The sequence below is a fragment of the Oncorhynchus gorbuscha genome, linkage group LG14 (assembly GCF_021184085.1).
Source record: "Oncorhynchus gorbuscha isolate QuinsamMale2020 ecotype Even-year linkage group LG14, OgorEven_v1.0, whole genome shotgun sequence".
Lineage (NCBI taxonomy): Eukaryota > Metazoa > Chordata > Actinopteri > Salmoniformes > Salmonidae > Oncorhynchus > Oncorhynchus gorbuscha.
The window spans coordinates 56075593-56092446 of NC_060186.1; the positions used below are offsets into that span (position 1 = coordinate 56075593).

The 16854-nt window shown below is 43.6% G+C and overlaps 1 protein-coding gene across 2 annotated transcripts in view; it reads left to right on the forward strand.

Moving 5' to 3' along the window:
* The window catches only part of LOC123995166 (estrogen-related receptor gamma-like), a 48286-nt gene that overhangs the window by 12709 nt on the left and 18723 nt on the right, over positions 1 to 16854 (forward strand). The window contains exon 1 of one of the 2 annotated variants that reach the window (XM_046298573.1): positions 12714 to 13088. The exons of the other annotated variant lie outside the window; for it this stretch is intronic. Coding sequence (XP_046154529.1) covers positions 13033 to 13088 — 56 coding nt within the window. The 5' untranslated portion in view covers positions 12714 to 13032. Of the gene's footprint in view, positions 1 to 12713; positions 13089 to 16854 lie in introns of those variants that run through there. 2 annotated transcript variants of the gene reach the window in all.

Here is a 16854-nt window from a genome sequence, read left to right on the forward strand (position 1 = left end):
TTCAAGTCTGTACCCAAACAATTCGAGCTACTACTTCTAAAAATTCACTTTTCCAGAAACAAGTCTCTCACTGTTGCCGCTTGCTATAGACCTCCCTCTGCCCCCAGCTGTGCCCTCGATACCATATGTGAATTGATTGCCCCCCATCTATCTTCTGAGCTCGTGCTACTAGGTTACCTAAACTGGGACATGCTTAACACCCCAGCCATCCTACAATCCAAGCTTGATGCCCTCAATCTCACACAAATTATCAAGATGTCATAGATGTTATCCTAACTAACTCACCCTCCAAATACACCTCTGCTGTTTTCAATCAAGATCTCAGCGATCACTGCCTCATTGCCTGCATCCGTAATGGGTCTGCGACCAAACGACCACCCCTCATCACTGTCAAACGCTCTCTAAAACACTTCAGCGAGCAGGACTTTCCAATTGACCTGGCAGGGGTATCCTGGAATGACATTGACTTCATCCCGTCAGTAGATGATGCCTTGCTATTCTTTAAAAGTACCTTCCTCACTAGCTTAAATAAGCATGCCCCGTTCAAAAAATGTAGAACTAGGAATAGATATAGTCCTTGGTTCACTCCAGACCTGTCTGCCCTTGACCAGCACAAAAACATCTTGTGGCGTTCTGCATTAGCATCGAATAGCCACCGTGATATGAAACTTTTCAGGGAAGTTAGGAACAAATATACACAGGCAGTTAGGAAAGCTAAGGCTAGCGTTTTTAAACAGAAATTTGCATGCTGTAGTACTAACTCAAAAAAATTCTGGGACACTATAAAGTCCATGGAGAATAAGAGCACCTCCTCCCAGCTATCTACTGCTCTGAGGCTAGAAAACAATGTCACCACCGATAAATCCACTATAATTGAGAATTTCAATAAGCATTTCTCTATGGCTGGCCATGCTTTCCACCTGGCTACCCCTACCCCGGTCAACTGCCCGGCACCCTCCACAGCAACCCGCCAAAGCCCCCACCATTTGTCCTGTACCCAAATCCAGATAGCTGATGTTCTGGAAGAGCTGCAAAACCTGGACCCGTACAAATCAGCGGTCATCCATTTTGTTGGAGTCAAAGCAAAGGCCAGCTTTTTCAGGCAGAAATTTTCATCCTGTAGCTCTAACTCCAAAAAGTTATGGGACACTGTGAAGTCCATGGAGAACAAGAGCACCTCCTCCCAGCTGCCCACTGCACTGAGGCTAGGTAACACGGTCACCACCGATAAATCCATGATTATCGAAAAATTCAACAAGCATTTCTCAACGGCTGGCCATGCCTTCCTCCTGGCTACTCCAATCTCATCCAACAGCTAAGCCCCCCCCCCCCCCGCAGCTACTCGCCCAAGCCTCTCCAGGTTCTCCTTTACCCAAATCCAGATAGCAGATGTTCTGAAAGAGCTGCAAAACCTGGACCCATACAAATCAGCTGGGCTTGACAATCTGGACCCTCTATTTCTGAAACTATCCGCCGCCATTGTCGCAACCCCTATTACCAGACTGTTCAACCTCTCTTTCATATCGTCTGAGATCCCCAAGGATTGGAAAGCTGCCGCAGTCATCCCCCTCTTCAAAGGGGGAGACACCCTGGACCCAAACTGTTACAGACCTATATCCATCCTGCCCTGCCTATCTAAGGTCTTCGAAAGCCAAGTCAACAAACAGGTCACTGACCATCTCGAATCTCACCGTATCTTCTCCACTATGCAATCTGGTTTCCGAGCCGGTCACGGGTGCAACTCAGCCACGCTCAAGGTACTAAACGATATCATAACCGCCATCGATAAAAGACAGTACTGTGCAGCCGTCTTCATCGACCTTGCCAAGGCTTTCGACTCGGTCAATCACCATATTCTTATCGGCAGACTCAGTAGCCTCAGTTTTTCTGATGACTGCCTTGCCTGGTTCACCAACTACTTTGCTAGACAGAGTTCAATGTGTCAAATCGGAGGTCATGCTGTCCGGTCCTCTGGCAGTGTCTATGGGGGTGCCACAGGGTTCAATTCTCGGGCCGACTCTTTTCTCTGTATATATCAATGATGTTGCTCTTGCTGCGGGCGATTCCCTGATCCACCTCTACGCAGACGACACCATTCTGTATACTTCCGGCCCGTCCTTGGACACTGTGCTATCTAACCTCCAAACAAGCTTCAATGCCATACAGCACTCCTTCCGTGGCCTCCAACTGCTCTTAAATGCTAGTAAAACCAAATGCATGCTTTTCAACCGTTCGCTGCCTGCACCCGCACGCCTGACTAGCATCACCACCCTGGATGGTTCCAACCTAGAATATGTGGACATCTATAAGTACCTAGGTGTCTGGCTAGACTGTAAACTCTCCTTCTAGACTCATATCAAACATCTCCAATCTAAAATAAAATCTAGAGTCGACTTTCTATTCCGCAACAAAGCCTCCTTCACTCACGCCGCCAAACTTACCCTAGTAAAACTGACTATCCTACAGATCCTCGACTTCGGCGATGTCATCTACAAAATAGCTTCCAACACTCTACTCAGCAAACTGGATGCAGTTTATCACAGTGCCATCCGTTTTGTTACTAAAGCACCTTATACCACCCACCACTGCGACCTGTATGCTCTAGTCGGCTGGCCCTCGCTACATATTCAACGCCAGACCCACTGGCTCTAGGTCATCTACAAGTCCATGCTAGGTAAAGCTCCGCCTTATCTCAGTTCACTGGTCATGATGGCAACACCCACCTGTAGCACGCGCTCCAGCAGGTGTATCTCACTGATCATCCCTAAAGCCAACACCTCATTTGGCCGCCTTTCGTTCCAGTTCAAAATCAAATCAAATCAAATGTATTTATATAGCCCTTCGTACATCAGCAGATATATCAAAGTGCTGTACAGAAACCCAGCCTAAAACCCCAAACACGCAAGCAATGCAGGTGTAGAAGCACGGTGGCTAGGAAAAACTCCCTAGAAAGGCCAAAACATAGGAAGAAACCTAGAGAGGAACCAGGCTATGTGGGGTGGCCAGTCCTCTTCTGGCTGTGCCGGGTGGAGATTATAACAGAACATGGCCAAGATGTTCAAATGTTCATAAATGACCAGCATGGTCGTATAATAATAAGGCAGAACAGTTGAAACTGGAGTAGCAGCACGGTCAGGTGGACTGGGGACAGCAAGGAGTCATCATGTCAGGTAGTCCTGGGGCATGGTCCTAGGGCTCAGGTCCTCGGAGAGAGAGAAAGAAAGAGAGAATTAGAGAGAGCATATGTGGGGTGGCAAGTCCTCTTCTGGCTGTGCCGGGTGGAGATTATAACAGAACATGGCCAAGATGTTAAAATGTTCATAAATGACCAGCATGGTCGAATAATAATAAGGCAGAACAGTTGAAACTGGAGCAGCAGCACGGACAGGTGGACTGGGGACAGCAAGGAGTCATCATGTCAGGTAGTCCTGGGTCCTTGGGCTCAGGTCCTCCGAGAGAGAGAAAGAAAGAGAGAAGGAGAGAATTAGAGAACGCACACTTAGATTCACACAGGACACCGAATAGGACAAGAGAGAAGTACTCCAGATATAACAAACTGACCCTATCCCCCCGACACATAAACTACTGCAGCATAAATACTGGAGGCTGAAACAGGAGGGGTCAGGAGACACTGTGGCCCCATCCGAGGACACCCCCGGACAGGGCCAAACAGGAAGGATATAACCCCACCCACTTTGCCAAAGCACAGCCCCCACACCACTAGAGGGACATCTTCAACCACCAACTTACCATCCTGAGACAAGGCTGAGTATAGCCTACAAAGATCTCCGCCATGGCACTACCCAAGGGGGGGGGCGCCAACCCAGACAGGATGACCACATCAGTGAATCAACCCACCCAGTAAGCCAGTGACTCAGCCACTGTAATAGGGTTAGAGGCAGAGAATCCCAGTGGAAAGAGGGGAACCGGCCAGGCAGAGACTGCAAGGGCGGTTCGTTGCTCCAGAGCCTTTCCGTTCACCTTCCCACTCCTGGGCCAGACTACACTCAATCATATGACCCACTGAAGAGATGAGTCTTCAGTAAAGACTTAAAGGTTGAGACCGAGTTTGCGTCTCTTACATGGGTAGGCAGACCATTCCATAAAAATGGAGCTATATAGGAGAAAGCCCTGCCTTCAGCTGTTTGCTTAGAAATTCTAGGGACAATTAGGAGGCCTGCGACTTGTGACCGTAGCGTACGTGTAGGTATGTACGGCAGGACCAAATCAGAGAGATAGGTAGGAGCAAGCCCATGTAATGCTTTGTAGGTTAGCAGTAAAACCTTGAAATCAGCCCTTGCTTTGACAGGAAGCCAGTGTAGAGAGGCTAGCACTGGAGTAATATGATCAAATTTTTTGGTTCTCTTCAGGATTCTAGCAGCCGTATTTAGCACCAACTGAAGTTTATTTAGTGCTTTATCTGGGTAGCCGAAAAGTAGAGCATTGCAGTAGTCTAATCTAGAAGTGACAAAAGTATGGATTACTTTTTCTGCATCATTTTTGGACAGAAAGTTTCAGATTTTTGCAATGTTACGTAGATGGAAAAAAGCTTGCTGCCTGTGACTGGAACGAATTGCAAAAATCTCTGAAGTTGGAGACTTTTATCTCCCTCACCAACTTCAAACATCTGCTATCTGAGCAGCTAACCGATCGCTGCAGCTGTACATAGTCTATCGGTAAATAGCCCATCCAATTTTTACCTACCTCATCCCCATACTGTTTATATTTATTTACTTTTCTGCTTTTTTGCACACCAATATCTCTACCTGTACATGACCATCTGATCATTTATCACTCCAGTGTTAATCTGCAAAATTGTAATTATTCTCCTACCTCCTCATGCCTTTTGCACACAATGTATATAGACTCTTTTTTTTCTACTGTGTTATTGACTTGTTAATTGTTTACTCCATGTGTAACTCTGTGTTGTCTGTTCACACTGCTATGCTTTATCTTGGCCAGGTCGCAGTTGCAAATGAGAACTTGTTCTCAACTAGCCTACCTGGTTAAATAAAGGTGAAATAAAATAAAAATAATAACAAATAAAACTCCCAGGTCTCCATGTTAGACAACAAATGTTCGTTTTGTTCGATAAAGTTCATCTTTATGTCCAAATACCTCCATTTTGTTGGTGTAGATTTTCCTCTGGTTTTTGCCTGCCATATTAGTTCTGTTATACTCACAGACATTATTTTAGCAGTTTTGGAAACATTAGTGTGTTGTCTATCGATATCTACTAATTATATGCATATCCTAGCTTATGGGCCTGAGTAGCAGGCAGTTTCATTTGGGCACGCTTTTCATCCAAAATTCCGAATGCTGCCCCCTACCCTAGTGAAGTTAAAGAACACCCCTCTGTGTTCTGTTAGACAGGTAACTCTTTATCCACAATATAGCAGGGGGTGTAAAACCATAATGCATACGTCTTTCCATCAGCAGGCTATGATCGATAATGTCTAAAGCCGCATTGAAGTCTAACAAAACAGCTCCCAAAATCTTTTTATCATCAATTTCTCTGTCAATCATCAGTCATTTGTGTAAGTGCTGTGCTTGTTGAATGTCCTCCCCTACAAGCTTGCTGAAAGTCTTTTGTCAATTTGTTTACTGTAAAACAGCATTGTATCAAACAAAATTTGAGCCAGTAAAGGGGGCTTTACTATTCTTGGGTAGCGTAATTACTTTTGCTTCCCTCCAGGCCTGGGGGCATGTGTGTATGTATGTGTGTGTCCGCGTGTGTGTCCGCGTGTGTGCACATGTGTGCGTTTTGAATGTGAGTTTGTATATATGCATGTGTACACTCATACAAGCACCTATCATCAGCCTCAGGCAAACAAGGCATTGGATGAAACAACCTCCTCAGTGTTCCTTTACGCCCACATGGATCACCATGTATGATAAAATAAGAGGGAACATCACTAGTGGGTAATGTTTTATTACTTTTTCTCGTTCTTTCTTTCTTTCTTTCTTTCTTTCTTTCTTTCTCTTACCTTCTCTCTCTTTCTGTGTTTCTGGCTGTGTGTCTATCTGTGCGCATGTGTTTGTTTGTGTTTTTGTTTTTGTATACCTCTATTTACTTTTACCTCTTGGCTTGTCTAATACATGAATCCAGTTGAGTGGCTTTGTGGGGTGAGTTCTTACCTCTGAGCTTGCCTAATACATGAATCCAGTTGAGTGGCTTTGTGTGGTGAGTTCTTACCTCTGAGCTTGCCTGATACATGAATCCAGTTGAGTGGCTTTGTGTGGTGAGTTCTTACCTCTGAGCTTGCCTAATACATGAATCCAGTTGAGTGGCTTTGTAGGGTGAGTTCTTACCTCTGAGCTTGCCTAATACATGAATCCAGTTGAGTGGCTTTGTAGGGTGAGTTCTTACCTCTGAGCTTGCCTGATACATGAATCCAGTTGAGTGGCTTTGTGTGGTGAGTTCTTACCTCTGAGCTTGCCTAATACATGAATCCAGTTGAGTGGCTTTGTGGGGTGAGTTCTTACCTCTGAGCTTGCCTGATACATGAATCCAGTTGAGTGGCTTTGTGGGGTGAGTTCTTACCTCTGAGCTTGCCTGATACATGAATCCAGTTGAGTGGCTTTGTGGGGTGAGTTCTTACCTCTGAGCTTGCCTGATACATGAATCCAGTTGAGTGGCTTTGTGGGGTGAGTTCTTACCTCTGAGCTTGCCTAATACATGAATCCAGTTGAGTGGCTTTGTGGGGTGAGTTCTTACCTCTGAGCTTGCCTGATACATGAATCCAGTTGAGTGGCTTTGTGGGGTGAGTTCTTACCTCTGAGCTTGCCTGATACATGAATCCAGTTGAGTGGCTTTGTGGGGTGAGTTCTTACCTCTGAGCTTGCCTGATACATGAATCCAGTTGAGTGGCTTTGTGGGGTGAGTTCTTACCTCTGAGCTTGCCTGATACATGAATCCAGTTGAGTGGCTTTGTGGGGTGAGCCACCGACTGATCGCAGGCAGAATCTGTTAAGTCGATCACCATTCAGTGATCAGAGATTACTGTATGTAAGACTCAACTGGAACTGTTGCTGCGGGCTGAGGATGGTGCTGAGTTCTAAAGTAAGAAAAGGAAGTTGCGTGCCTTGTAAAGACACTAGTGGAGCATCTTCGAAGTATGGGTTAAGCATGTAGGCATAGACATGTGTTGATGATGGTCTTATATTTTATATCAAGTTAATGTGCTCCAATTCTAACACCCCCTTTTCAGCTTTTATGTATTGTTGCTCATCTTTGAGACACATTCCTCGGTCATAACTATACAGTTGAAAACAAGTGACTCTGAAATAAATGTGTTATCTGCTCGTGTGCCAGGAGTGGCAAGTTGCCCAGAGTCACACTGTGTGTGTGTGTGCGTGTGCGTGTGCGTGTGCGTGTGCGTGCGTGCGTGTGTGTGTGTGTGTGTCAGTCAGTCATGGAGAGGTCAGAGCGTCACATTAGGGATATGTTACTGACAGATGATCAGATCCAGGTTTACTGCCAGGGTATATTTGAGTTAGACTAGAGAGGCTTGCATCACTGAGTTACTAAACTTCCTTTAGGGCTTTAAATTAAGGAAGTTGACAAGCGCGTGTATGCGTGTTTATGTAATAATACTTTTTTTGGGGGGGGGGGGGTTAGGGGAGTGCTGTGGCACCTGTTGTACAGTAGGACACAGACACTTAGTGACACACATGCATGCACACACACGCCACACAAAATATACACACAACCTAGAGGTATGTATGTCCTTTAGGATCATGTATCATCAGAGTAGGACAAAAGCCTTCAGAACCCACTGCCCTCTTACCACACACGCACGCACGCACGCACGCACGCACGCACGCACGCACGCACGCACGCACGCACGCACGCACGCACGCACGCACGCACGCACGCACGCACGCACGCACGCACGCACGCACGCACGCACGCACGCACGCACGCACGCACGCACGCACGCACGCACGCACGCACGCACGCACGCACGCACGCACGCACGCACGCACGCACGCACGCACGCACGCACGCACGCACGCACGCACGCACACACACACACACACACACACACACACACACACACACACACACACACACACACACACACACACACACACACACACACACACACACACACACACACACACACACACACACACACACACACACACACACACACACACACACACACACACACACACACACACACACAAAGTTTTTAAGCCAGTTAGGATGACCACTTTATTTTAAGAATGTGAAATATCAGAATAATAGTAGAGAGAATGATTTATTTCAGCTTTTATTTCTTTCATCACATTCCCAGTGGGTCAGAAGTTTACATACACTCAATTAGTATTTGGTAGCATTAACTTTAAATTGTTTAACTTGGGTCAAACGTTTCGGGTAGCCTTCCACAAGCTTCCAACAATAAGTTGGGTGAATTTTGGCCCATTCCTCCTAACAGAGCTGGTATAACTGAGTCGGGTTTGTAGGCCTCCTTGCTCACACACGCTTTTTCAGTTCTGCCCACAAATGTTCTATTGGATTGAGGTCAGGGCTTTGTGATGGCCACTCCAATACCTTGACGTTGTTGTCCTTAAGCCATTTTGCCACAACTTTGGAAGTATGCTTGGGGTCATTGTCCATTTGGAAGACCCATTTGCGAGCAAGCTTCTTGACTGATGTCTTGATGTTGCTTCAATATTTCCACATCATTTTCCTTCCTCATGATGCCATCTATTTTGTGAAGTGCACCAGTCCCTCAGCACAACATGATGCTGCCACCCCAATGCTTCACGGTTGGGATGGTGTTCTTCGGCTTGCAAGCATCCACGTTTTTCTTCCAAACATAACGATGGTCATAATGGCCATTCAGTTCTATCTTTGTTTCATCAGACCAGATTACATTTCTCCAAAAGTAGGATCTTTGTCCCCATGTGCAGTTGCAAACTGTCTGGGTTTTTTATGGTGGTTCCAGGGCAGTGGATTCTTCCAAGCTGAGCGACCTTTCAGGTTGTTGATATAGGACTCGTTTTACTGTGGATATAGATAATTTTGTACACATTTCCTCCAGCATCTTCACAAGGTCCTTTGCTGTTGTTCTGGGATTGATTTGAACTTTTTGCACCTAAGTACGTTCATCTCTAGGAGACAGAACGTGTGTCCTTCCTGAGTGTGCTGTGTGGTCCCATGGTGTTTATACTTGCGTACTATTGTTTGTACAGATGAACATGGTACCTTCAGGTGTTTGGAAATTGCTCCCAAGGATGAACCAGACTTGTGGAGGTCTACAATTATTTTCTGAGGTCTTGGCTGATTTATTTTGATTTTCCCATGATGTCAAGCAAAGAGGCACTGAGTTTGAAGGTAGGCCTTGAAATACATCCACAGGTACACCGCCAATTGACTCAAATGATGTCAATTACCCTGTAAGAAGCTTCTAAAGCCATGACCTCATTTTCTGGACTTTTCAAAGCTGTTTAAAGGCACAGTCAACATAGGGTATGTAAACTTCTCACCCACTGGAATTGTGATACAGTGAATTATAAGTGAAATAATGTGTCTGTAAACAATTGTTGGAAAAATTACTTGTGTCATGCACAAAGTAGATGTCCTAACCGACTTGCCAATACTATAGTTTGTTAACAACCTATGTGTATGTAAACTTCCGACTTCAACTGTAAATACACTCAGACAGCAACTATATTCAAATGCAACAACTACTTTAAATTGTCAGCCTCCCTGGCTGCAATTTATTAGTGGAGAATGTTTTTATTAGGACAACGAGAGCTATTCTGACTAGAAAAGTCAGATTTCAATGAATATGCTCTGATTTAGAAAGGTGACTGATTTCACTGTCAACCTGTGCCCCTTGCCAGGGCTGTTTCTTGCATTTTGGGAGCCCTTAGCAAGATTTGGTTGGTGGCCCCAGCATCACCCAACTCGCGGTCAAAACATTTTAGTGGCATCCCTCTTTGGCGGAGGAAAGTAAAGAATGTGCAGCTTGTCCTTCAATTCTACACATTTTCCCATGGAGTTAGGGTGACCAAATGTCCCGGATTGTGTTGGACAGTCCTGCATTTTGGCATTTTGTTCTGCAACCAAACAATCATGTCCTGGATTTTATCATCAAGTTCAAACTCCACTAATTTCGGGGAAAAAAAAGGTCGATTTGTCCCATATTTCAGTCAGACATTCCAACCTGTCTCTTGCAGTCACGTTGTGCTTCTGAAAATATATACATCATAAGGATGTTGTATTGGTGATGTTAGACACTTCTCAAATCCTTGTTGTGATCTGATATTTTGATGTTGCGGACTAAATTCCAGCTCAACTTGGAGAGGACAGTTTGGTGTAACTACTTCTAAAAAGCTGCTTCTGATGAAGAGCTACAAAAGTAAGTAAATAGTCATATTAGCCTAAAAAGATATAAGGTGATTTTGTCCCTTGTGAGGTGCTCCATCCTCATTAGTTGCTTATTCAACTTATTTGCTGCAACTTCACTCAATCCTGTTTAATACTGGATTAGTTTATATTCCCTGAGACCAACCAGAAAATGTTTCCTTGGCCAAATATTTCTAGATTTTCATAAAACATGTTGTCTTTCTGCATGACGCAGAAGAATAGGCTATAGTTGCTTCAATGAGCTTGTTTGATGAAGTGGGAGCAGGGGTGCAGTGCTGCCAGAGGACTCGTTGCCATTTTTCGCTCCCCACAATGGTGCTCTTTTAGTAAAGTTAGATCAAAGCTGAATCTATTTTATCTTTATTTAACTAGGCAAGTCAGTTCAGAACAAATTCTTACCCTAGGAACAGTGGGTTAACTGCCTGTTCAGGGGCAGAACGACAGATGTGTACCTTGTCAGCTCGGGGATTTGAACTTGCAACCTTTCAGTTACTAGTCCAATGCTCTAACCACTAGGCTACCCTGCCGCCCCAATGTCTTGGAAGATCACATGATTAATTGGAATTCTACATAACAGAACTAAATATAATAGCATAGTTAGCTGAATAGTCCAAAATTAATTATCATGTGGCCAAAACTCAACAGCACGCGCCGCTACCCAGAATTTGCTTGGATTTAAACAAAATACAGGAAGGCTAATAGTTTGAATACCATCTGCTCTAATTTGCTAACAAAAAAAGTAATTGAAGAAATTCTAAATGCATATTCCCATGAAACTGATTGAGATCAAATGATTGGCATGTGATGCTGGCAACACTTTAAATGTCCAGCAAAATCATCCTGTTGTCCGGCATTTGGGTATTTTAAATGTGGTCACCCTACATGGGATGTTTTTTATTTATTTATTTATTTTTATTTCACCTTTATTTAACCAGGTAGGCTAGTTGAGAACAAGTTCTCATTTGCAACTGCGACCTGGCCAAAAATAAAGCATAGCAGTGTAAACAGACAACACAGAGTTACACATGGAGTAAACAATTAACAAGTCAATAACACAGTAGAAAAAAATGGGCAGTCTATATACAATGTGTGCAAAAGGCATGAGGAGGTAGTCGAATAATACAATTTTGCAGATTAACACTGGAGTGATAAATGATCAGATGGTCATGTACAGGTAGAGATATTGGTGTGCAAAAGAGCAGAAAAGTAAATAAATAAAAAACAGTATAAAAACAGTATGGGAATGAGGTAGATGAAAATGGGTGGGCTATTTACCAATAGACTATGTACAGCTGCAGCGATCGGTTAGCTTCTCGGATAGCTGATGTTTGAAGTTGGTGAGGGAGATAAAAGTCTCCAACTTCAGCGATTTTTGCAGTTCGTTCCAGTCACAGGCAGCAGAGTACTGGAACGAAAGGCGGCCAAATGAGGTGTTGGCTTTAGGGATGATCAGTGAGATACACCTGCTGGAGCGCGTGCTACGGATGGGTGTTGCCATCGTGACCAGTGAACTGAGATAAGGCGGAGCTTTACCTAGCATGGACTTGTAGATGACCTGGAGCCAGTGGGTCTGGCGACGAATATGTAGTGAGGGCCAGCCGACTAGAGCATACAAGTCGCAGTGGTGGGTGGTATAAGGTGCTTTAGTGACAAAGCGGATGGCACTGTGATAGACTGCATCCAGTTTGCTGAGTAGAGTGTTGGAAGCCATTTTGTAGATGACATCGCCGAAGTCGAGGATCGTAGATCAAATGTTGCAGTTTTAAAGCTAATGTCTTGCAATTTTACACATTTTGCCATGACTTATGCCATATTGATATGATATCTGAGTGCGAGTGACAAACAAAATAGTTACCTAGCAATCTATATAATGTTAGCTGACATGGGCTAATTAAGTTACTTTCAGTGACTGACATAACAAGAGGGAAACTGCTGAGGCACTACCAAATTCCGAAATTGCACGTTGTGTATTCTACCATCCTAGATAGTTGAGACCCCGGCTGACTTCCCCCCTAAAAATTATAAAATTATAAGCTTTATGTCGCTTATGTCTAGAAACGGCACTGCCCCGTGCCCCACAACCACATTATTTATTGTTCATTCATCCTTCTCTTTCTTATACTATCACTCTCTCCCTCTACTTTTTTGCATCTCACTACTGCCACCTGTCCTGTCTCTATGTACCCACAGTTATTGGCCGGCTCTCATTGGAGTAGCCGGTGGCCAGTCAAATACTGGCATTGTGGTACAGAGGGAGGGGCATGTAAAATGGTTCCTGGATATTCATGAGCACCAGCTGTAGCTTTGAGTGCTCTATCATAGACTGAGCCACAACAGTTAAGACCTCACTGGCTGGAGTCTCAACACTGCTGTTAGAGGGAAATTCAGCAAGAGCATGAGAGACACACAGATAGAGACAGAGACACACAGAAACAAAGACAGACAGACAGAGAGTGACAGGAAGAGCTAGAGAGACAGAGAGAGGGAGACACTGTTGCTCCAGTGAAAGTGTGTCAGAGAGTGAAACAGAGATTGACAAAGACTGAGAAAGAAAAGGAGACAGACAAACTAAAGAAAGAGAGAGAAAGCTCAAAGGGATCTTTGCTAGTGAGCAGGTTTTCTCCTCAGAGTATGGTGGCAAAGAGCACATGGATTTAGTAGAGCTGTACCTCCCTGAGTGTTTCACCTATCACTCTGACACTGAGTAAGTACATGCACTATTCTGATTCATATTCTGTATGTATATAAACTGTCTGTAGAGTGTAAAGAAAATGTAATAGCACAGTAATGCTATCTAGGCAATGTTAAGCATTGAACTATGTACATGTGCAGTGCACTACTATTTGCAGTCTTGTTCTCAAATTAAGATCGTAGTTTTGGAGTTTTTAATTTGCTATTTGGTGTGATGGTGGCTTCTATGTCAGTGTAAGCAGCTCTGTGTAAAACAGAGGTAGTGGGAGCAAGTGTCCCTCTTGGAGTTTTGCTGAAAAAGAGAGTGTCTGAATGAGAGGATGAGGACTTTGACGGATGAGACCCAAACCTGCATTGTGTATGCAGAGCTAAGGGAGTGGGTCTGAAAGTGAGGGAGGGGAGGTAGAGAGAGTGATAATGTGAGGGAATGAAAGGTAGAGTTGAGAGAGATAAACAATACTTTAGAGAGAGGTGAGCGTCTGTAGGTCACTGGTGTTATTAGCTCTTTGTTGGTGTTTTTAGCTATTTTTTGCACCACTGCAAAGCAAACCCTGTCTTGAACACAATGTCAAAATGTAGATTTTCTCTAAAAATACATGAGATGGCCCTTACCAATAACTAGTAATTCTGCATAGTTCTAGATTGGTCTGGAACTCACCTTTCTGGTCAAAATAGATATTCATTGCTGAGGTGTACTCACTTTTGAGGACATAAATTGAACAATATTGGCACCATTTCATGTAACTGACAACATACTTTTCAGCCAAGCATCCTCTGAGTGATGCAGAGACACCGTCTTATTACTTCAGCTGTGACCAAGAGAAAGTGGTCGTGTTTCAATTCTCCAAAATTGTTTCGTAGTTTTTCATGAGAGCTTTAAATCCGGCCGAGAATATCACAGTGAGATGAATCCACTGCTGGATTCACTAGACTGTCCCGTTTAATAGGCCATCTCCCAAGCTGGTCTGCATCGCTCAGAAACAGAGGAAATCGATGCTTTGTCTGGATAGGCCAGAAAATGTGATACGTCACTACCTATGCAAATGTAGGGTGTGAAACCTGACACAGAGTGGAAGCAGAAAAACAGACAGATGAGGCTTTCTGGCACTATAAGGCACTGGACCCTGCGACATTCACAGAGTGCTCTGTACACCAAAATATCAGTCGGAACTGCTTCAGAACCTCTCAAAGTAAATAGGGGGCTTAACATCTAAGAGGTTTTAACCCTGTGATAATATTAGACAACAGCTCAGATAAGACCCTAACCAGAGGATAGCAGGAGAGTGACTGCCAGATGTAGAGGATGTGGAGACAGAGCATGTTTTTATGTTTTTGTGTTACTGTGTGTTGCTATTAGTGTAATTACAGTGTTAACATACAGTTATAAGAAAAGTCTTACCATGTTCGGTAGCAAAATATGAAGAGCGATTATTTTCACCTGTTATTACATTAGCGTCAGATACTTTAAAAAAATGAATTGCTTTCTCATGCCAATAAAGCTTTTTGAATCGAAATTGAATTGAAGTTAACAGCAAGTGATATATGGAGAGGGATAGAGAAAGATGGGGTTGAGAAGGGAGACAGGAAGTGAGGGAAACAAAGATAGGGTGAGAGCAAGAGAGCAAAAGAGATAAAGAGAGACTTATCAAACTGATTTGACCCAAGCCCATTGAGACACTTAAACTAAGACTCTTATCGGTGGTGCTGGTTTTTCAGCTCAGGACTGATACCTCCTCATCTCCTATTGGCCCATTAGGAATCACTGTGCACACATCCCCTCTGACCCAAATCACTGACCAGGGGGTTATGGATAGGAGTTAGGGGGTAATTGAAGAAGTAATTTACATTTCAGTAATATGTGTCTCTTAGAGCCTCTTCACACTTACTACACGTTTTGTAAAAATACCATCGGCTACACATATTACTCCAATGTAAACTTGCGTACTTGCTACGTCTCAACCGCTACTGCCAGAGGTAGCGACAGTTGAACCCTTTGAAGCAGGATAGTGTAAACAGCCAACGCTCTAGCAGTATAAATGGTAATAGCAGAGAAAGATTTTTTGAAATACCTGAAATGCATATGCAATATTTGAGACTTGTTTTATTGAGTTTTCAGCTGAAATTGCAGTAACAGCCTGTTACATTCTTACATTTTCGCAGTAGCTGCTGCCTGCTGCACTGAGTCATGCAAAATAATGGGACCCCATGACCACCACCAAAAGCATGTCAAATGTAGATCATACAAATAGGATATGTTTAACAAAAACAATAAACATTGTGTGGTGAGACAACAAAGTGAAAATAACTGTGATTGGACAAAAAGTAACAGGGCTCATTTGGATCTTTGCATCTGTAATTAAAAAGTTACTCACACAGTATGTTATCATTATTGTGTTGATTGATTCATTAATTCCGGTCAATCATTTTGGATTAAGAAAGGCCTACATTTGATCCCGTTTAAAAAAAATTCAGAACACAATTAAATGGGCCTATTTTAGGCTATAAAAACAAGACGTTCCATTTCCCTTGGCCAGGCTCAGATGCGATCCCATAGGTTTCTCTAGGCTACCTGCGGCTTGTGGTTGTTATCAGTAGGCTGTAGTTGATCAAACTGAAGTACAGACTAATTGGGCACGTTGACAAATCATGAGGCATTTTATTTTATTGGTGGGTTTCCATATAAAACTGCTCGTTGTGGTGAATTCACTTATACCCACATTTTCAATCTCAATTTGCTTTTACCATGATTTGCATAATATTGATAAAAATGAAGTCTGGTTTGTTGTCATGTTGTACGGTAGGCCTGCTGTACTTTTATTATCACATGAGAGGGTTAATCATTATTATTCAATAGTGTAATATGTTTTAAAAGAAAAGTTTATGTCATTGATGAATAGTTTGTTCTTACTCGCTAGTGGCTACTGTAATATTTACGGTCAATTTGAGGTGCAGACCAAGAATGTCAAGTTGCCAGCCACAACGAAAGGTAAGGCAGGGATGTAATGTGAATTGAAAAGTATAATTGTCTTTCATCATCCCGCTCCTCAGACTCTCCATCATATCTCATAGTGGGAATAGGGCCCCAAAAAGGGTGCATAACTAGAGTAACCTACATCCACATGAACCTATACTTAACATCTTAGATACATTTTGTAATGTTTGTAAAAAAAAAATTCAGAATGGACTATTAAACTAAAATTAAATAAACCCAAATAATCCATTTATTGAGACATTCCCTCTCTCCCTCTACCTCTCTTTTTGCTTCGCTGAGTGCGTGTGTGCGTCTGGTTGGTCATTGGCTGTATTGTGACTGCTCATTTGAGAGTGAGTGTTGCCTCCTCTCCTTTCATTCTACACACCCCGGGTAATGGCCCAGCGATAGACCCCTTTCTCTCTCTCCCTCTCAGCTAATAATGTTTATCCCCTCTCTCTCTCTCTCTCTCTCTCTCTCTCAATTAGAGTTGTTTTGGATATGGGCAGACAGAGAGTGTTGTGCGCACACACACACACACACACACACACACACACACACACACACACACACACACACACACACACACACACACACACACACACACACACACACACACACACACACACACACACACACACACACACACACACACACACACACACACACACACACACACACACACACACACACACACACACACACACACACACACACACACACACACACACACACACACACACACAGTTGTTTGATAATGTACCTCTGAGTCTGTGATTTACACCCAGCGTCTATGGGAACTGCACTG